General features: G+C 45.6%; 1 protein-coding gene across 1 annotated transcript in view; it reads right to left on the bottom strand.

Moving 5' to 3' along the window:
• Positions 1 to 22,500, bottom strand: part of LOC117500044 (cadherin-24-like) — a 43,734-nt gene that overhangs the window by 10,952 nt on the left and 10,282 nt on the right. The window contains exons 4-8 of the mRNA XM_034152735.1: positions 21,840 to 22,134; positions 12,538 to 12,657; positions 6,821 to 6,988; positions 2,316 to 2,497; positions 1,651 to 1,907 (exon numbers count right to left, since the gene is read on the bottom strand). Coding sequence (XP_034008626.1) covers positions 1,651 to 1,907; positions 2,316 to 2,497; positions 6,821 to 6,988; positions 12,538 to 12,657; positions 21,840 to 22,134 — 1,022 coding nt within the window. The remainder of the gene's footprint in view (positions 1 to 1,650; positions 1,908 to 2,315; positions 2,498 to 6,820; positions 6,989 to 12,537; positions 12,658 to 21,839; positions 22,135 to 22,500) is intronic.

Genomic DNA, 22,500 nt, shown 5'->3' with positions numbered 1-22,500 from the left:
CACCAGACAGCCTATAAGGTCAAGACCCTCACCAGACAGTCTATAAGATCAAGTCCCTCACCAGACAGTCTATAAGATCAAGTCCCTCACCAGACAGTCTATAAGATCAAGACCCTCACCAGACAGTCTATAAGATCAAGTCCCTCACCAGACAGTCTATAAGATCAAGTCCCTCACCAGACAGTCTATAAGATCAAGACCCTCACCAGACAGTCTATAAGATCAAGTCCCTCACCAGACAGTCTATAAGATCAAGTCCCTCACCAGAGAGTCTATAAGATCAAGTCCCTCACCAGAGAGTCTATAAGATCAAGTCCCTCACCAGACAGTCTATAAGATCAAGTCCCTCACCAGACAGTCTATAAGATCAAGTCCCTCACCAGAGAGTCTATAAGATCAAGTCCCTCACCAGACAGTCTATAAGATCAAGTCCCTCACCAGAGAGTCTATAAGATCAAGTCCCTCACCAGACAGTCTATAAGATCAAGTCCCTCACCAGACAGTCTATAAGATCAAGTCCCTCACCAGACAGTCTATAAGATCAAGTCCCTCACCAGAGAGTCTATAAGATCAAGTCCCTCACCAGAGAGTCTATAAGATCAAGTCCCTCACCAGACAGTCTATAAGATCAAGTCCCTCACCAGAGAGTCTATAAGATCAAGACCCTCACCAGAGAGTCTATAAGATCAAGTCCCTCACCAGAGAGTCTATAAGATCAAGACCCTCACCAGAGAGTCTATAAGATCAAGTCCCTCACCAGACAGTCTATAAGATCAAGACCCTCACCAGACAGTCTATAAGATCAAGTCCCTCACCAGACAGCCTATAAGATCAAGTCCCTCACCAGACAGTCTATAAGATCAAGTCCCTCACCAGACAGTCTATAAGATCAAGACCCTCACCAGACAGTCTATAAGATCAAGTCCCTCACCAGAGAGTCTATAAGATCAAGTCCCTCACCAGACAGTCTATAAGATCAAGTCCCTCACCAGACAGTCTATAAGATCAAGACCCTCACCAGACAGTCTATAAGATCAAGTCCCTCACCAGAGAGTCTATAAGATCAAGTCCCTCACCAGACAGTCTATAAGATCAAGTCCCTCACCAGACAGTCTATAAGATCAAGTCCCTCACCAGAGAGTCTATAAGATCAAGTCCCTCACCAGAGAGTCTATAAGATCAAGACCCTCACCAGAGAGTCTATAAGATCAAGACCCTCACCAGAGAGTCTATAAGATCAAGTCCCTCACCAGAGAGTCTATAAGATCAAGTCCCTCACCAGACAGTCTATAAGATCAAGTCCCTCACCAGACAGTCTATAAGATCAAGACCCTCACCAGAGAGTCTATAAGATCAAGACCCTCACCAGAGAGTCTATAAGATCAAGTCCCTCACCAGACAGTCTATAAGGACCTTCCAGGTTTAACTCAAGGACCCAACATGTCGTGGACATACAGTGTTTCCATTCCTCTGAGCGGGTAGTCTGTTAAAGTCACAAATATTTTAATTCTGAAAAGTCAGAATTCTGAGATTTTGTGAAAAAAAGTCAGATTTTTTTGATTTTCAGAAAAAGTCACAATTTCGGGAAAAAGTCCACATTTTGAGAATTCGGGAAAAAATCAGACTTATTGTAATATAAATGCTTTAGACCTGATGTTGGAGCTCTGGCCGGTGTCGGGGTCCGTGGCGCTGACCCGGCCCACGGAGCACACGGGGGGGCAGTTCTCTGACACGTCCAGGTGGTACCGGCTCTGGGAGAAGCGGGGGGGTTCGTCAGCGTTCAGCACCGAGACCCTCACCGTGGCCTGGTCCTTAAAGGGGCCCCTCCTCAGGAACCGGGGGTCCAGCAGGGGGTTGCTCACCTCCACTGAGAAGGTGTACGAGTTACAGCTCTCGTAGTCCAGCAGCTGGGGGTCACATATATTTAAATTCTTAAAAGTCAGAATTCTGAAAATCAAATTTTTTTGATTTTCAGAAAAAGTCAGAATTTTGGGGAAAAAGTCAGACATTTGAGATTATGGGAAAAAGTCTGTATTTTGAGAAGAGGTTAGGAGGTCAGGTTAGGAGGTTAGAAGGTGAGGAGGTTAGGAGAGGAGGTCAGGAGAGAGTGTGAGGGGAAAAGGTAAAGAGAGGAGGTTAGGAGAGGAGGTTAGGAGGTTAGGAGAGGAGGTTAGGAGGTTAGGAGGTTAGGAGAGGAGGTTAGGAGGTTAGGAGGTTAGGAGAGGAGGTTAGGAGAGGAGGTTAGGAGGTGAGGTTAGGAGAGGAGGTTAGGAGGTGAGGTTAGGAGAGGAAACAGGATGTGTCTCCTCACTCACTTTGTTGAGTGTGACGACCGCCTCCTGCTCCCTCGCTGAGATGTTGAAGATGTCTCCCTGCTCAGAGTCCAGGATGCTGAACTCCAGCAGGGCGTTCTCCCCCAGGTCCGAGTCCGAGGCCGTCAGCCGGCCCACCTCCACTCCGGGGGCCGCCAGCTCCGACACCGAGAAGGACCAGGAGCCTGGGGGGGGGCAAGGATCAATACATGAGAAGGACCAGGAGCCTGGGGGGGGGGAAAGGATCAATACACATGAGAAGGACCAGGAGCCTGGGGGGGGGGGGGGGGGGCAAGGATCATCAATACACATGAGAAGGACCAGGAGCCTGGGGGGGGGGGGGGGGGGGGGAATTTCACTCAAAATTCAGAATTATTAGGAAAATTATGATTTTTGGAGATTTTGGAGAACAAGTCAGATTTCGGAGAAAAAGTCAGAATTTTGAGATTTTGAGAAAAAGTCAGAATTTTGAGAAAAAGTCAGAATATTTTGAGAAAGACATCATTTTTGAAAAAGTCAGAATTTTGTGAAAAATACATCATTTTTGAAAAAGTCAGAATTTTGTGATTTTTGAAAAAGTCAGATTTTGGAGAAAAAGTCAGATTTTGGAGAAAAGTCAGATTTTGGAAAAAAAGTCAGAATTTTGAGGTTTTGGAAAAAAAGTCAGAATTTTGAGATTTTTTTAGAAAAAGTCAGATTTTTTTAGAAAAAGTCATTTTTTTGAAAAAGTCAGAATATTTTGAAAAAGTCAGATTTTTTTGAAAAAGTCAACAAATCTGATTTTGGAGATTTTGGAAAACAAGTCAGATTTTGGAAAAAAATTCCTAATTTTTAGATTTTGAAAAAAATGCCAACATTTATGAAAGAAAACTCAGTATTTTGTACATGACAGGATTACCGAGGATCACAAATACATGGATCCTGAGATTGAAGCTCAAGCAGGGGACCAGGGAGATAGGGTTAGGGTTAGCCCCCTAACCCCCAGAGGAGGAAGAAGAGGAAGAGGAGGAAGGTGTGTTATATAGAAACACTCAGGCCCAATCCCAAACCGCCCCCTACACCCTACCCCTACACACTACCCCTCCGTTTGCGCGTTTGCGCGTTCGCGCGGAGGGTCCGCCACATTAAGTGCTGTTCCAAACCAACGAGTGTGGAGCGGTGTGGAGGGGGAGTGGGCTATCAAGCCCTCAAACAGCGAGTCTGCAGCGGTGCTGACTTGAGACCGGTCTCTACCTGACCGGAGTCACGCTGTGTGTGTCCGTCAGGAAACACGCTGTTTACAAGTAGTTCCAGCAAACATCCACTGATAAACTGCGATGTTAACAACCTCATGATAACCTCATATGTTTTAACTTAGGATCATACCTGTGTTTAGTCTAGAAAAAAAGTGTGCATTTTATTATAAAGTTGTGCATATTTACAGACTGTTGCAAAAACTAAGAAGCTTATAAACATCAGGTTTAAAACTAAAAGAGCTTTACAAAAAAGTAACACAATTAAAGATGTTTGGAGTTTTATTTGAGTTATTCATTTACATCTTTTGTCTAAGAGATGCTGATTTGAAACTCTTTAGTGTCCTCTGGTCTCCCAGCTGTGTGCGTCACTCTTTAGTGTCCTCTGGTCTCCCAGCTGTGTGCGTCACTCTATAGTGTCCCCTGGTCTCCAGCTGTGTGCGTCACTCTTTAGTGTCCCCTGGTCTGCCAGCTGTGTGCGTCACTCTTTAGTGTCCTCTGGGTTGCGTTCGAATACTCCAAAAAAACAGCTCCTAAATTCTAACCCTATCGTCTATCCCTTGACCTCTGAGTGAAACGTCACGGGGTTAAGGGATAGTGGATAGGAGAATTCAAAAGGACTTAGGAGAAGAGACTGCGGTACTTTAGAGAATCGACTGCACTTTCACTATCCGACGTGTTTATGATGCGCCAGCGGACGTCATGAATGTGCGCCTGCTGCTGTGGGGAAACTATGGAAACTACAGTTTTCTATACAGCGGACTACAACATGGATGTTTAATAAGAACGAGGGACTACTGTAAACTCATCTAGAGACTCTGCACCGTGCTCTGATGCTGTTATGCTTTATGAACGGGGACAACAGAGAAACATATTCTTCATGACCAAAGTTGGAATTGAAATAAAAAAGGAAAGTGAAACTTATGCTCGTCACCCTCTCCCTCCGGTCCACATTAATACAAATGATCCCAATACGTATGATTGTGTGAAAAGATCTTAAAATCAATACAAATGTATTTATTATAACCGTTAGTCCTTAACATCTATCACTGTGTATATCACCATTCAAACATCTTTTCAAAGTTGAACAAACCCCACACAGCTCAGTAAAGACTGTGAAATGTTGACTTTATTTGATCATTTCAGTAAAAACTAACGTTCATATTTCTCTTTTTGATTATAATACTGATGAACGTTCAAAACAAAGCACTTTGGCAACTTACCACATACGTTTTAAAATGCTTAATAAGCACCGTAACTTTCATGATATCATTTCTCGTTCATAATCGGTTGTTTCCGTGAACGGCCGACTGTTGTGTGACGGCAAATGCTGCGGCCGCAAGGCATTGTGGGGCAGCATTTTCTCCTCTCCTTTCGGTTAGGGAGGTCCAGTGGTTCCTAAGCTAAAGGAGGTTATAAAGGAAGTTTGAAACCTCCTTTCCTTTTAATTTAGAGAATTGGAACGGCTCTTATCATGGCTGCCACTGAGGGACCTCCGGGTCATTTCACTCCGTTAGGAAGGTTCCTAAGCTAAATGGACTATTCGAATGCAACCTAGGTCTCCCAGCTGTGTGCGTCACTCTATAGTGTCCCCTGGTCTCCAGCTGTGTGCGTCACTCTTTAGTGTCCCCTGGTCTCCCAGCTGTGTGCGTCACTCTATAGTGTCCCCTGGTCTCCAGCTGTGTGCGTCACTCTTTAGTGTCCCCTGGTCTCCCAGCTGTGTGCGTCACTCTTTAGTGTCCTCTGGTCTCCCAGCTGTGTGCGTCACTCTATAGTGTCCCCTGGTCTCCAGCTGTGTGCGTCACTCTTTAGTGTCCCCTTGTCTCCCAGCTGTGTGCGTCACTCTTTAGTGTCCCCTGGTCTCCAGCTGTGTGCGTCACTCTTTAGTGTCCCCTGGTCTCCCAGCTGTGTGCGTCACTCTTTAGTGTCCTCTGGTCTCCCAGCTGTGTGCGTCACTCTATAGTGTCCCCTGGTCTCCAGCTGTGTGCGTCACTCTTTAGTGTCCCCTGGTCTGCCAGCTGTGTGCGTCACTCTTTAGTGTCCCCTGGGGTGTTTTCTCAATCGCGAGTAAAGGTGCTTCAGAGCCACTATTTCAAGCATGCTACGTCATCGAGTGCCTCCGAAGTACTGTTCCAATCTCCAGCATACTTGGAAATCTACCGAGCCCGGCGTACTCCGTTTGGAGAAATATCGAGGCTGCACATGAGCAGACTCCGCGGTCTTAAAATCCCCACAATGCTTTGCGCACGGACCAATTTCCCCAAATCTGTGGTGGAAGATGTAAGAGGCGGGGCCTCTCATATGACGCACACCTGCACACTTGCTCGCCTGTTCCACTCTTTGTTTTCCAAATGCCAGGAAGTATTCTTGACTCGCTTCTGAAGCAAGATGCTCGGCAGACATGTGCTACCAAGCAAGCGTACTCGCGATTGAGAAACACCCCTGGTCTGCCAGCTGTGTGCGTCACTCTTTAGTGTCCTCTGGTCTCCAGATGTGTGCGTCACTCTTTAGTGTCCTCTGGTCTCCAGATGTGTGCGTCACTCTTTAGTGTCCTCTGGTCTCCAGATGTGTGCGTCACTCTTTAGTGTCCCCTCTTTCTGTGTTAAAGTCTTAGTTTTTGTCGTTGTTGATGTTGTCAGATGAGATGCTGGGATGTCTTAACGCTGCAATTTAGCCATAAATATTTACTTGATATTTTCTTAAACGGTTAAACCCTAACATGTGAACATCCTGTACGTCGAGTCTCCTCTCTGCTCGATGCAAACTGGAGCTGCTCTCTGTGCGAGGACATGTGAGTCTCATCTAATCATCATCATCAGGCTGAACTCTCCCCCCTGCCCCCACTGGACTATAAACCCCCCCCCCCCCCCACACACACACACACACACACACACACACACACACACACACACACACACACACACACACACACACACACACACACACACAGTCACGCTGCCATGGACAGTCTGCACAAATGTGCATTTCTCAAAGATATTGAAGTGACTGTTATTTTGTATTTATTGATTGTTGTGCTTTTATGTATGTCTTAATGTGTGCTGATGTATAAATGTGTCTGCTGATTGTGTATATATAGGATATACATATTTTTATATATCTTATATTGAATATCCAATCCCAAATAATTTTTGTATTTGGGATTGTGGGAAACGGTTTTTCGATCTCTCTGTACACACAAACTGAGAGATTGGCAATAAAGTTGACTTTGATCATCCTCATCATCATCATCATCATCTTCATCATCATCGTGCTTACTCCTCCTGAAGTGGGGGGGGTTGTCGTTGACATCGCTCAGCCTGACGGTGATGCTGGTCGTCCCTGACAGGCCCCCCTGATGCCCCCCCATGTCTCTGGCCTGCAGCTCCACAACATATTCATCCCGGGTTTCACGGTCCATGTCGGGCACGGCGGTCCTCAGAACGCCTGGAGAACAGAAACACACGCACGCACGCACACACACACACACACACACACACACACACACACACACACACACACACACACACACACACACACACACACACACACACACACACACACACACACACACACACACACGATCAGAGGGTTTAATATCTACAGAGGAGAAGTCCCAGGGTTTCCAATAATACTATATATATATATATAAGACATAAACAATAAAACACATTTATAAAACAACAAGAATACTGCAAGCAGAGGTGAAGAAGTACTCAGATCTTGTACTTGAGTAATAGTAGAAGTACTCAGATCTTGTACTTGAGTAATAGTAGAAGTACTCAGATCTTGTACTTGAGTAATAGTAGAAGTACTCAGATCTTGTACTTGAGTAAAAGTAGAAGTACTCAGATCTTGTACTTGAGTAATAGTAGAAGTACTCAGATCTTGTACTTGAGTAAAAGGAGAAGTACTCAGGTCTTGTACTTGAGTAATAGTAGAAGTACTCAGATCTGGTACTTGAGTAAAGTAGAAGTACTCAGATCTTGTACTTGAGTAATAGTAGAAGTACTCAGATCTTGTACTTGAGTAAAAGGAGAAGTACTCAGGTCTTGTACTTGAGTAATAGTAGAAGTACTCAGATCTTGTACTTGAGTAAAAGTAGAAGTACTCAGATCTGGTACTTGAGTAAAAGTAGAAGTACTCAGATCTTGTACTTGAGTAATAGTAGAAGTACTCAGATCTTGTACTTGAGTAAAAGTAGAAGTACTCAGATCTTGTACTTGAGTAATAGTAGAAGTACTCAGATCTTGTACTTGAGTAATAGTAGAAGTACTCAGATCTTGTACTTGAGTAAAAGTAGAAGTACTCAGATCTTGTACTTGAGTAATAGTAGAAGTACTCAGATCTGAGTACTTGAGTAAAGTAGAAGTACTCAGATCTTGTACTTGAGTAAAAGGAGAGCAGTACTTCAGGTCTTGTACTTGAGTAATAGTAGAAGTACTCAGATCTTGTACTTGAGTAAAAGTAGAAGTACTCAGATCTGGTACTTGAGTAAAAGGAGAAGTACTCAGATCTTGTACTTGAGTAAAAGTAGAAGTACTCAGATCTTGTTCTTGAAATACAATACTGCTTATTGTGATACTAGATCAAATGTGAGATGCTAACAGATGAATGCGATGAAGTTGAGAGTACAACAGTCTTATGGTATAATAATACAAGTCTTATTTCCTGTGGGTCAAAAATGTCCCTGCTGGTTTCTGTCACAGAGAGGGGGGATAGGGGGGTGGGGGTAAAGATCACAGCGGGGACATATTTCAGTGCGGACCAAACGTCTCCGAGGTTAGCGTCACAGTGAGGTCACATGCATCAGAATCAGGACATTAGAACAGGCTCAGGTTGAGCATCAGACCTGATCTGACCAATCAGAGGCTCACATCAGAGACCTGATCTGACCAATCAGAGGCTCTGCAGACACACCACTACTTCAACAGATATACGTAAATGATCTTTGGAAACTGAGGGAATAATTTGATTTGATTTGTTTTATTTAGAACGTGTAAAACAATAATACAACAAAATAATAATAATAATGAGAATTATGATGCTGTAGAAACTTAAGCATTGTCAAATTAATAAACAAAAATATTTCTGACTTACAAATGATATATAAACAAATGATCTGATTACACATCTGAAAAGGAGGAAGAAGTTTACACTTGTTGAATCCCTTCTCCCAAAACTAAAGTATGAACATAATGAAAGCATGGTGTAGAGAGCACTGTTAGGACCAGCAGCCACGGAATACGTCTTCTGTTAATGAACGTTAAGGTTTCAAGACTTCATGAAGGGTATAAACTGGTATGAGATGATTATTCTGTGTGTTGAAAGCTCCTCCAGACTGGAATCATGTACCACCAAACACACAATGCTTAACTTCTTTTCACATGTTTAAAATGATTTGTCTTCTTTGCTTTTAACTTTTACATGACATGACATGTTACTTGTTAGACGCTTTTATCCAAAGAGACTTACTACTCAATACTGTGGGCAATCCCCACAGGAGCACTTTGGGGTGAAGTGTCTCAGGGACACAACGACATGCTGACTGCAGTGGGGTTTGAACCTGTGACCTGTGGGCTGCTCAATTAATCGTATTTTAATCGCAATTACGATTTTGGCTTGCAAAGATTATGAAAAAAACATAATCGAAATAAAACGATAATATATATATATTTTTTTTAATTCTTTTTTTTATTGGTTTTTCAGTTTAATTATACTTAAAGTTCAGGGTAATCAACTGTTAAAAACAAAACAAATTTTTCTTTTCAATAAATGGATGTTTTCAAAGTAAATGGATAATCGTTTTTAATAATCGTGATATCAATTATTGACCCAAATAATCGAGATTATGATTTTTGCCATAATCGAGCAGCCCTACCTGTGACCCCCTGATCCCAACACCAACGCACAACCCACTGCACCACACCCCTCCCGTTCATGCTTATCCACGAGTTAACACGTACAAAACACTGAGTTTGTGTTTATTATTTTATCGCTGGGCAGCTGTACTTGTTTATGGCCTCTCTGCGGACTGAAATGTGTTATCTCTAATGTCTGTGGTTGTAGTATTCTTGTCTGTTTTTTAATTATTATGTGTTTGTGTATATGTAAAGCACTTTGAATGGCCTTTGTCTCTGAAAAGTGCTTTATATGAATAAACCAATGTTACGGCTCCCCGGTCCTGGTAACTCTGTTTTGAATGTGTTTTATGTAAATGAGCTGTGTGGTTGCCCTGATGTCATTGGCTACCCATCTCCTGGTCCGCCCCCGAAGATTGTGATTGGAGCACGCCGGGCCCGACGCACTCCAATCCCAGCGCACATCCGGCGCACACCTTCCGGAGACGACTACAAAGCCTGTGGACAGCGATCAGTCGGGAGGCTCTGTTGTGTGAACAGACGCCTCTCGCTACGTGCTCTTTGATTGTGTACAAATCTGTTAACAGTGGTTAACTCGTGTGGTCCGTGTTTAGTAGTGTGGTTATGATTAGATGTGTCTAGAGTAGTTTAGCATTTACGTTGACTGCGGTCATTTAGCTTAGCTGTTTTCCTACAGCCTCCTTTTCGTTAGACTGTACCACTTTAAGAGTGAGGGTTGTTATTTGTTGATTAGGGCATATTTCTTTGTATTTAAGTAGGCTCCCTTTTTAGAGTCCTCCCTTTGTTTGGGTGCTCAGTTAAACCCGCGCCCTTGTGGCCCTTTTGTTTGTTTCAAGTTGCTTGCCTTCCATTTTGTTATCCTGCTATATAATAAACTCCTTTATAATTATTACCAATTCCAACTGGTGTGTGTTGCATTTCCTCATCCCTAGTGAGGACGTAACAACCAACCATAACAGGGAAGATGTGGAGTGGAGTACAGCGCTTCACGATTGTCAACGGGGGGGGGGGGGGGTACAGAGCTTCGTGACAGCAGAGCGTGTGAACGTTGTGATCAGCTGTTTTAGCACAGGGCTGCTGTACAGACCGACGTTAACAGCAGCCCTGTCTGTGCACACGGAGACCGACTCTGTCGTCCGGTGATCTAACCGCCTTCTGGAAAAGCTTCACAAGTACGTCGGTACGCAAATGCACTTTGTGACACAAGTGACGGTACGCATTTCAGATTGTTGCCGTGCATGCGTACCTGCGTACCAGTTATGTGCACCCCTGGATATACTTATTGGATCTGCACAAACAAGTTTAGCTAACATCCTGAGAGTCCACAGATTATAGAAATATAAGTATCATCACTGAACGATTAGAACTCGTGACAAGGGAAGCAAATACAGACAACACACGAGTAGCTTTAGGTAGCAAAACACGGAGATATGCTCACCTTAGCTGTTATACTGATCAAAAGTCGTGTTCAATGGCATTAAAACGAGAAAAAACACGGCTGAAGGTTAATCCATAGGTTAATCCAATGTGTCTGTCACTTTGAAAGAATTATTGATAATCCATAATTCAATTTTTATGCAAAAATCGGAGAATAAAAATTAGCTGCTAATGGTAGCCACCAGAGTGTATCGCAGCTTCCGGTTTTTCTACGCGTCACTCTCACTCCTTATTTGGTAACCTGTGTGTGTATGTGGAACTTCCCCTCAATTCTGTTGGCTCTAACGGTCAGAAAGAGGTGTCAACCATCAAAATCGAGCAAGGGGGGCCAGAGATATGGAAAATCCACCCAAATGACCTCAGAAGTATTTTTTTTGTGCTAAATCTCTCTAAAAAGGTCAAATGTCACTTGTTTTGCATCAATCTTGATACAGGGTACTTATTATATGTTGTACTTTGGATTCCTAAAGCTTTTAGTCTACTAACCCATCATCCAAGGGTAGTTTTCACTATAAGTAAAACATAATTTGGACGGACACTATAATTTACAGTTTTTTACTATGTAAAATCTGAATTTTCTTTAAAATAAAAAACATCTATATTGATTCTGACTTTTCTAAATCCAGCTCACAGGTTTATCATTACTTTGATAACAAAGATTATTAATTTAACCCTTTTAGAAGGGAAGATATGGTCATTTGTTCTGGGAATGTCATTTTCGAGCCTGAGACCTGAAAAACAGGCTCAGGGCTAAACAGATTCAGGAAGTTTAATGAGAATCAGGTTTAGGGGAATACTCAATTCTGATTGGTCAGTTTGGACATTTCACAGGTTGTTAATACTGGATAACACACTGCTGCTAGGGAGGATCAGAGGAGCGAGGGGAAGAGGTTAACAGACGGACAGGAAGTCAACACCATGCAGAGATGAGAGATCAGGCACACATCTGGCTCTAATCCCAGCATATGATGTGTAATCTGACTCTGGGATTAACGAAGTTTAGCGTAAATTCAACCATTCACATATTCCCAGCTCTCTCCTCTCAATCAGTGATATTCCATCTCAACGCGGTCTAATCGCCAAACACCATCACATTCATCTGTGTTTACCCGGCAATAAATACTTATATATCCTTCCTGCAGCGGTCAGACTATATAACCACCACGGCCCCTAGTAGACCCCCACGCACGCACGCACGCACGCACGCACGCACACACACACACACACACACACACACACACACACACACACACACACACACACACACACACACACACACACACACACACACACACACACCCACACACACACACACACACACACACACACACACACACACACACACACACACACACACACACACACAAAGACTCTAACACCCCTTGTTGTTAAATACCAACCAACTATGTGCAATATATATATATGCCGTTAATAACTGTGCAATACATTCCTGGCTGCTAAATCATCAGAACTGTTACAGGATGTGTATTTTGTAAATTGTGTAATTTTTATCTTTAATATTTTTGTATGCATGCTTCTTAGAAATAAGCTGTCTTTGGCTCTTTTCTGATGTAACAATGTACATTTCCCCTCTGTGGGACGAATAAAGGTTCTGATTCTGACTCTGATTTTGTGTGTTCTGTGATGTCATCATTCTCTCCTGATTGGTTGACTGACCGGTCTGAGGGTCCACGGAGAAGAAGTCCTGTCCCTGAGTGAGGGAGTAGACGAGCCGGGCGCTGTTCCCGTACGCCGGGTCGTCAGCGTCGCGCGCCGTCACCGTGATTATAGACGTCCCTGAGAGGAGACAGGGTAAAGTGCTGAAAGCTGCTTAGAGTCACACGACATGATACATGTCTCTGCAGAGCATCGAGGCTTCTGCAGGACTACAGGATCATCTCTGCTGGGGGGACACATCTCTAGAAAACATTCAATATCCTGGGTTTAGTTAAACAGATCCATCTCTAGCTTACATCAAATACCCTGCTTTTATACCCTTTATTCAACCAGGTAAAAGTGTCATTGATATTAAAATCTCTTTTCCAGAGCGACCTGGCCAACAGGGCAGAACGAACAAAGTTACAACTAATGAACACAAAACAATACAGGCGGAGGAAAACATGGGACATTAAGTCCATCTGCAAAATAAAAGAAACTATTATAAAACATTAAAAACTGGCACAATTTAGGTAAACAGATCCATCTCCAGAAAGCATTCAATGTCCTCCTTTTAGGTTTTAGGTGGGACTCCTGAGTCTCTGTGCTTTATGTTGGACAACAACAATAACAACACATCAAGATCATGTGGACAGATTGTAATACCTCTCTCTGCCTGAAGGAGGAGACGCACCATTTTTACCTGGTTAAATATTGTATATATATATATCTGCAACCCTACGCAGATTAACAGCTTCAGTTTTTGACTGAAGATTAATCTGCATCTGCTTTCATATCAATTCATTTCCCAGCAGATGAGTTTCTGTTGAAACATTACATTAAGTTTTATATTACATTACATTACATTACATTATATTACATTACATTACATTACATTACATTATATTACATTACATTACATTACATTACATTACATTACATTACATTACATTACATGTCATTTTTTAGACGCTTTCATCCAAAGCTCCTCACAGCTCCTGTTTGTATTGGCAAGTCAATGAGTATGATAGATGAGCTTATTAATATATATGTTTTACAGTTATTAACAATAACCTTGTATGTCATGCTATTTCAGTCCCGCCAGCTGTGACATTAGAGATGCCTGTTAACCAGAACCACAGACGCCTGTTAACCAGAATCACAGACGCCTGATAACCAGAACCACAGACGCCTGTTAACCAGAACCACAGACGCCTGTTAACCAGAACCACAGACGCCTGTTAACCAGAACCACAGACGCCTGTTAACCAGAACCACAGACGCCTGATAACCAGAACCACAGACGCCTATTAACCAGAACCACAGACGCCTTTTAACCAGAACCACAGACGCCTGATAACCAGAACCACAGACGCCTGTTAACCAGAACCACAGACGCCTGATAACCAGAACCACAGACGCCTGTTAACCAGAACCAGAGACGCCTGTTAACCAGAACCACAGACGCCTGTTAACCAGAACCACAGATGCCTGTTAACCAGAATCACAGACGCCTGATAACCAGAACCACAGACGCCTGTTAACCAGAACCACAGACGCCTGTTAACCAGAACCACAGACGCCTGTTAAACAGAACCACAGACGCCTGTTAACCAGAACCACAGACGCCTGTTAAACAGAACCACAGACGCCTGTTTAACCAGAACCACAGACGCCTGTTAACCAGAACCACAGACGCCTGATAACCAGAACCACAGACGCCTGTTAAACAGAACCAGAGACGCCCTGTTAACCAGAACCACAGACGCCTGTTAACCAGAACCACAGACGCCTGTTAACCAGAACCACAGACGCCTGATAACCAGAACCACAGACGCCTGTTAAACAGAACCAGAGACGCCTGTTAACCAGAACCACAGACGCCTGATAACCAGAACCACAGACGCCTGTTAACCAGAACCACAGACGCCTGTTAACCAGAACCACAGACGCCTGTTAACCAGAACCACAGACGCCTGTTAAACAGAACCAGAGACGCCTGTTAACCAGAACCACAGACGCCTGTTAACCAGAACCACAGACGCCTGATAACCAGAACCACAGACGCCTGTTAAACAGAACCAGAGACGCCTGTTAACCAGAACCACAGACGCCTGTTAACCAGAACCACAGACGCCTGTTAACCAGAACCACAGACGCCTGTTAAACAGAACCAGAGACGCCTGTTAAACAGAACCAGAGACGCCTGTTAAACAGAACCAGAGACGCCTGTTAACCAGAATCACAGACGCCTGTTAACCAGAACCACAGACGCCTGTTAACCAGAACCACAGACGCCTGTTAAACAGAACCAGAGACGCCTGATAACCAGAACCACAGACGCCTGTTAACCAGACCACAGACGCCTGATAACCAGAACCACAGACGCCCCTGTTAAACAGACATAGAGCCTGTTAACAGAACCAAGACGCCTGTTAACCAGAACCAGAGAACGCCTGCTAACCAGAACCACAGACGCCTGTTAACCAGAAACCACAGACGCCTGTTAACCAGAACCACAGACGCCTGTTAACAGAACCACAGACGCCTGTTAAACAGAACCAGAGACGCCTGTTAAACAGAACCAGAGACGCCTGTTAACCCAGAACCACAGGACGCCTGTTAACCAGAACCACAGACGCCTGTTAACCAGAACCACAGACGCCTGATAACCAGAACCACAGACGCCTGTAACCAGAACCAGAGACGCTGTTAACCAGAACCACAGACGCCTGATAACCAGAACCACAGACGCCTGTTAAACAGAACCGGATACGCCTGATAACCAGAACCACAGACGCCTGTTAACCAGAACCACAGACGCCTTGTTAACCAGAACCACAGACGCCTGTTAACCAGAACCACAGACGCCTGATTAACCAGAACCACAGCCGCCTGTTAACCAGAACCACAGGCGCCTGTTAAACCGACCACAGACGCCTGATACAACCACAGACGCCTGTTAAACAGAACCAGAGACGCCTGTTAACCAGAACCACAGACGCCTGTTAACCAGAACCCACAGACGCCTGTTAACCAGAACCACAGACCGCCTGTTAACCAGAACCACAGACGCCTGTTAACCAGAACCACAGACGCCTGTTAAACCAGAACCACAGACGCCTGTTAACCAGAACCAGCAGACGCCTGTTAACCAGAACCACAGACGCCTGTTAACCAGAACCACAGACGAGCCTGTTAACCAGAACCACAGACGCCTGTTAACCAGAACCACAGACGCCTGGTAACCAGAACCACAGACGCCTGTTAACCAGAACCACAGACGCCTGTTAACCAGAACCACAGACGCCTGTTAAACAGAACCACAGACGCCTGTTAAACAGAACCAGATACGCCTGTTTAACCAGAACCACAGACGCCTGTTAAACAGAACCAAGACGCCTGTTACACCAGAACCACAGACGCCTGTTAACCAGAACCACAGACGCCTGTTAACCAGAACCACAGACGCCTGTTAACAGAACCACAGACGCCTGTTAACCAGAACCACATACGCCTGTAACCAGAACCACAGACGCCTGTTAACCAGAACCACAGACGCCTGATAACCAGAACCACAGACGCCTGTTAAACAGAACCGGATACGCCTGATAACCAGAACCACAGACGCCTGTTAACCAGAACCACAGACGCCTGTTAACCAGAACCACAGACGCCTGTTAACCAGAACCACAGACGCCTGTTAAACAGAACCGGATACGCCTGTTAACCAGAACCCAACGCCAATGCCACCGAACCACAGACGCCTTTAAACAGAACAGGATACGCCTGATAACCAGAACCACAGACGCCTGTTAACCAGAACCACAGACGCCTGTTAACCAGAACCACAGACGCCTGATAACCAGAACCACAGACGCCTGTCAGCCAGAACCAGGGCGCCTGATAACAGAACCACAGACGCCTGTTAAACAGAACCGGATACGCCTGATAACCAGAACCACAGACGCCTGTTAACCAGAACCACAGACGCCTGTTAACCAGAACCACAGACGCCTGATAACCAGAACCACAGACGCCTGATAACCAGAACCAGAGACGCCTGTTAACCAGAACCACAGACGCCTGATAACCAGAACAACAGACGCCTGTTAACCAGAACCACAGACGCCTGATAACCAGAACCACAGACGCCTGTTAAACAGAACCAGATACGCCTGTTAACCAGAACCACAGACGCCTGTTACCAGAACCAGAGACGCCTGTTAACCAGAACCACAGACGCCTGTTAACCAGACACAGACGCCTGTTAACCAGAACCACAGACGCCTGATAACCAGAATCACAGACGCCTGTAACCAGAACCACAGACGCCTGTTAAACAGAACCAGAGACGCCTGTTAACCAGAACCACAGACGCTGTTAACCAGAACCACAGACGCCTGATAACCAGAACCACAGACGCCTATAACCAGAACACAGACGCCTGTTAACCAGAACCACGGACGCCTGATAACCAGAACCACAGACGCTGTTATAACCAGAACCACAGACGCCTGTTACCAGAACCACAGACGCCTGTTAACCAGAACCACAGACGCCTGTTAACCAGAACCACATACGCCCTGTTAACCAGAACCCCAGACGCCTGATAACCAGAACCACAGACGCCTGTTAACCAGAACCACGGCGCCTGATAACCAGAACCACAGACGCCTTGTTAAACAGAACCGGATACGCCTGATAACCAGAACCACAGACGCCTGTTACCAGAACCACGGGCGCCTGTTAACCCAGAACGCCTGATAACCAGAACCACAGACGCCTGATAACCAGAACCAGAGACGCCTGTTAACCAGAACCACAGACGCCTGATAACCAGAACCACAGACGCCTGTTAACCAGAACCACAGACGCCTGATAACCAGAACCACAGACGCAACTGTTAAACAGAACCAATACGCCTGTTAACCAGAACCACAGACTCCTGTTAAACAGAACCAGAGACGCCTGTTAACCAGAACCACAGACGCATGTTAACCAGAACCACAGACGCCTGTTAACCAGAACCACAGACGCCTGATAACCAGAATCACAGACGCCTGTTAACCAGAACCACAGACGCCTGTTAAACAGAACCAGAGACGCCTGTTACACAAACCAGAGACGCTGTTTAACCAAACCACAGACGCCTGTTAACCAGAATCACAGACGCCTGTTAACCAGAACCACAGACGCCTGTTAACCAGAACCACAGACGCCTGTTAAACAGAACCAGAGACGCCTGATAACCAGAACCACAGACGCCTGTTAACCAGAACCACAGACGCCTGTTAAACAGAACCAGATACGCCTGTTAACCAGAACCACAGACGCCTGTTAACCAGAACCACAGACGCCTGTTAACCAGAACCACAGACGCCTGTTAACCAGAACCACAGACGCCTGTTAACCAGAACCACGGACCGCCTGATAACCAGAACCACAAGACGCCTGTTAACCAGAACCAGAGACGCGCTGTTAACCAGAACCAACAGACGCCTGATAACCAGAACCACAGACGCCTGTTAACCAGAACCAGAGACGCTTGTTAACCAGAACCACAGACGCCTGATAACCAGAACCACAGACGCCTGTTAACCAGAACCACGGACGCCTGTTAACCAGAACCACGGACGCCTGATAAACAGAACCAGAGGCGCCTGTTAAACAGAACCAGAGACGCCTGTTAAACAGAACCAGAGACGCCTGTTAACCAGACCACACAGACGCCTGTTAACCAGAACCAGAGACGCTTTAAACAGAACCACAACGCCTGTTAACCAGAACCACAGACGCCTGTTAACCAAACCACAGACGCCTGTTAACCAGAACCACAGACGCCTGTTAACCAGAACCACAGACGCCTGTTAAACAGAACCACAGACGCCTGTTTAACAGAACCACAGACGCCTTTAACCAGAACCACAGACGCCTGATACCAGAAACCACAGACGCCTGTTAACAGAACCAGATACGCCTGTTAACCAGAACCACAGACGCCTGTTAACCAGAACCACAGACGCCTGTTAACCAAACACAACAGACGCCTGATAACCAGAACCACAGACGCCTGTTAAACAGAACCAGAGACGCCGATAACCAGAACCACAGACGCCTGATAACCAGAACCACAGACGTGTTTAACCAGAAGACCACCGACGCCTGATAACCAGAACCACAGACGCCTGTTAAACAGAACCACGAGACGCCTGATAACCAGAACAGAGACGCCTGATAACCAGAACCACAGACGCCTGTTAAACAGAACCACAGACGCCTGTTAAACCATAACCAGAGACGCCTGTAACCAGAACCACAGACGCCTGTTAACCAGAACCACAGACGGCCTGATAACCAGAACACAGACGCCTGATAACCAGAACCACAGACGCCTATTAACCAGAACCACAGACGCCTGTTAACCAGAACCACAGACCGCCTGATTAACCAGAACCACAGACGCCTGATAACCAGAACCACAGACGCCCTGTTAACCAGAACCAGCAGACGCCTGTTAACCAGAACCAGAGATCGCCTGTTAACCAGAACCACGAGACGCCTGTTAACCAGAAACCACAGACGCCTGTTAACCAGAACCACAAGACGCCTGTAACCAGAACCACAGACGCCTGTAACCAGAACCACAGACGCCTGTTAACCAGAACCACAGACGCCTGATAACCAGGAACCACAGACGCCTGATAACCAGACCCTGTTAACCAGAACCACAGGACGCCTGTTAACCAGAACCACAGACGCCTGTTAACCAGAATATGTGTACAGAGCCGTCCTATTAACCAGAACCACAGACGCCTGTTAACCAGAACCACAGACGCCTGATAACCAGAACCACAGACGCCTGTTAACCAGAACCACAGACGCCTGTTAACCAGAACCAGAGACGCCTGTTAACCAGAACCAGAGACGCCTGTTAACCAGAACCACAGACGCCTGTTAACAGAGAACCACAGACGCCTGTTACCCAGAACCACAGACGCCTGTTAACCAGAACCACAGACGCCTGTTAACCAGAACCACAGACGCCTGTTTAACCAGAACCACAGACGCCTGATAACCAGAACCCACAGACGCCTGTTAACCAGACCCAACAGGACGCCTGTTAACCAGAACCACAGACGCCTGTTAACCAGAACACACAGACGCCCTGTTAACCAGAACCACAGACGCCGTTAACCAGAACACCGACGCTGTTAACCAGAACCAGAGTCGCCTGTTAACCAGAACCACAGACGCCTGTTAACCAGAAACCACAGACGCCTGTTAACCAGAACCAAGAGTCGCCTGTTAACCAGAAACCACAGACGCCTGTTAACCAGAACCAGAGTCGCCCTAAAGCGTTTATTCAAGTGAAACGTCTGGAAACTACTGCACGGATCACTGAGGTCTGAGAGGAGGAATCATCACAACTGTTTTTATCCCACTTGTTTTAAATGTGTTGTCTCTGCTCTGTGATGAAGCTTTGAGGTTCAGTCTCTCAGCTGGCAGTATTAGAGCTGTTTTTGGATCATAATGAGCTGAATAAATGTAATTGGAGCACAGCTGCTGCTCTCCATGGAGGACAACACTGAGAGACTGCAGCCCCTAAAGAGGCTAGTCTAAGAGCATTTAGGCGTATTGGTATGGTAAATATTGAATTACCGAATAAACCTAATAAGGCTGTCCAACAGCATCCTCTGGGACCCAAAGCATGCTCTAACAGAGAATATGAACTGCTACCATCTGATGGAGATCAATAAAGTCAGCCTGAAGCATCCTCTGTGCTCCAGTCTGTCCTCTCAGTGAACACAGAGCTCCAGATCAGATCACGCTGAAGGCTCTTTGAGCAGCTCTCACTGATCCTGCTGTGATGTTACATGTTTGTTTCTCATGTATTGTGTCTTGATATTTGTCTGTTGATGATGTTACACATGGAGCTGCTGTGATGCAAGGAGCATTTCAGACTTCATCTGACCTTTAAAGTATTATCGTATCGTATTATCGTATTGTGTAAAAGTACTTTATTTGACTATATCCAGTTCTAAGTGTGTCTTAGTCGGTAGTGGACCGCATAGATAAGTGAGGATTTGGAGGCTGTGATGTCTTTAAATAAATCCTCAAGACCTGCGACTACACCAGAGGCCTGTACTACGAAGCCGGATGTTCTCTGAGCTAACTTCACGGAAAACTCGGGCTTTCCGGTCCTACGACGCTGGTTCTCTTTTAGCGGGCTAGATCTCCATGGTAACTGATGCTGAGCGGCTAGCCTGGTCCGGAGCAGGTTAGGTTGCAGGCTAAGAGATCAACTCAGTGAAAGCACCGCCTGCTGACCAATCAGAGCTCAGTGTGCAGAGTTTAAAGATATCAAGTCATATTACAGGATAGAGGAAATACAGAAAAACTGCCGTTGCAGGAAAGACGGCCGGCAAAAATCAACTGACTGTGTGAACGTGAACATTAATAGAATATCCCCTCCTCCCATCTTCAGAGCAATCTGACTATTATAACATTAGCGTTAAGAAAGCTTACTTAAATATCTGCCACGACATAAGTAACCGGATCAGAGTAACATTAAGTACAGTCCGCGGCACTGTGAGTGCAGACGTCGATGTGTCCCATTATCATTCATATCATATCACATCATAATGTATCATATATTTCCTTATCTGAGTCAGCTGAGCTGTATCTGGCCGTGCAACACTCACAGTGTCACATACTGGATGCAGAAGTATTATTTTAAGCAACACATTAAGTTGACGAAACACTGGAGTCAAATGTAATTAAAGTCAGATCGTGTCTTGGACGGGGCAGTGATATCATAAACCTGTTAATGTACGCATTCAAACACTTTCTCTGTTACCAGCTGTATTCACCTTGCAGGTGCAGCTATGTGGCTTTGATCCTGGATAAAGTGTTTAAGTCATGGATGTTTAAAGTTTAACTTCTTCATATTTGACTAATATTAAAGTTCACTTTTCATTCAGGAAGTATGACGCTGCGCTGTCAGTGCGCTTGTCCATGTCTGTGATTGGTCAAATGTTGCTAACCCCGCCCCATTTATGTGAACGCGCACCTAACTAGATAGGACACGGCTGGCTTGAGCAATCCACTTGATAACCCGCGTCGTAGGACCGTTTAGCGAGAGCGCGTATGTTTTGGATTGGGCCAACCGGCTAACTCAAACATATCCAGGTTAGGGTGAACCGGCTTCGTAGTACAGGCCTCTGGTCTCCTTTAACGGTTAGACCTCGGATCAGATCTCGACTTGGCCCTGAAGACTAACTGGTCTTAGCTCGATGTACTTCTAACGTCCACTGCAGTACCTATGTTGGCCATCTCCGGCACCACGGCCAGGTAGGGCCCGTGGGGGAACACGGGGGGGTTGTCGTTGATGTCCTGGACCCGGATGATGAAGGTGGACGAGGGCTCCAGAGCGCGTCCCGTCTGCCGGTCCGTGGCCGTGGCCAGGAGGCGGTACTCAGCCTTCTCCTCGCGGTCCAGAGGCTTGGTCACATGGATGTTCCCGCTGTTCCCGTCGATCACAAACACAGAGCCAACGCCCTCGCCCTCCAGAAGATACTTAGTGCGACCGTCCCCCCGATCCATGTCCGTGTGCAGCTGCAGGACAACAACAACAACAACAACACATAAAGATTTCATATCCTGGGTTTAGTTAAACAGATCCATCTCTAGATAACATTAAATATCCTGGTTTTAGGTCGGATCACTGCCTCCCTGAGTCTCTGCTTTGTGTTGGCTCTGGTTCTAGTTTCAACCGGACGACGACGACAACAACAACACCACCAACAACAACAACATAAAGATCATGAGGACACTTCGTAGTACCCCAGAAGGGGGAGACACAGAGAGCAGACATTTAGAAAAACAACCAGGGCTGTAGTCGAATTGTCAGTTTCTCTCAGGAACCTTCCTAACGGAGTGAAATGACCCGGAAGTACCTCAGTAGCAGCCATGATAAGTTCG

Source organism: Trematomus bernacchii, unplaced genomic scaffold (genome assembly GCF_902827165.1).
Source record: "Trematomus bernacchii unplaced genomic scaffold, fTreBer1.1, whole genome shotgun sequence".
NCBI lineage: Eukaryota > Metazoa > Chordata > Actinopteri > Perciformes > Nototheniidae > Trematomus > Trematomus bernacchii.
Note: the sequence above shows the minus strand (reverse complement) of the source record. Positions and strands in the feature narration are given on the sequence as shown.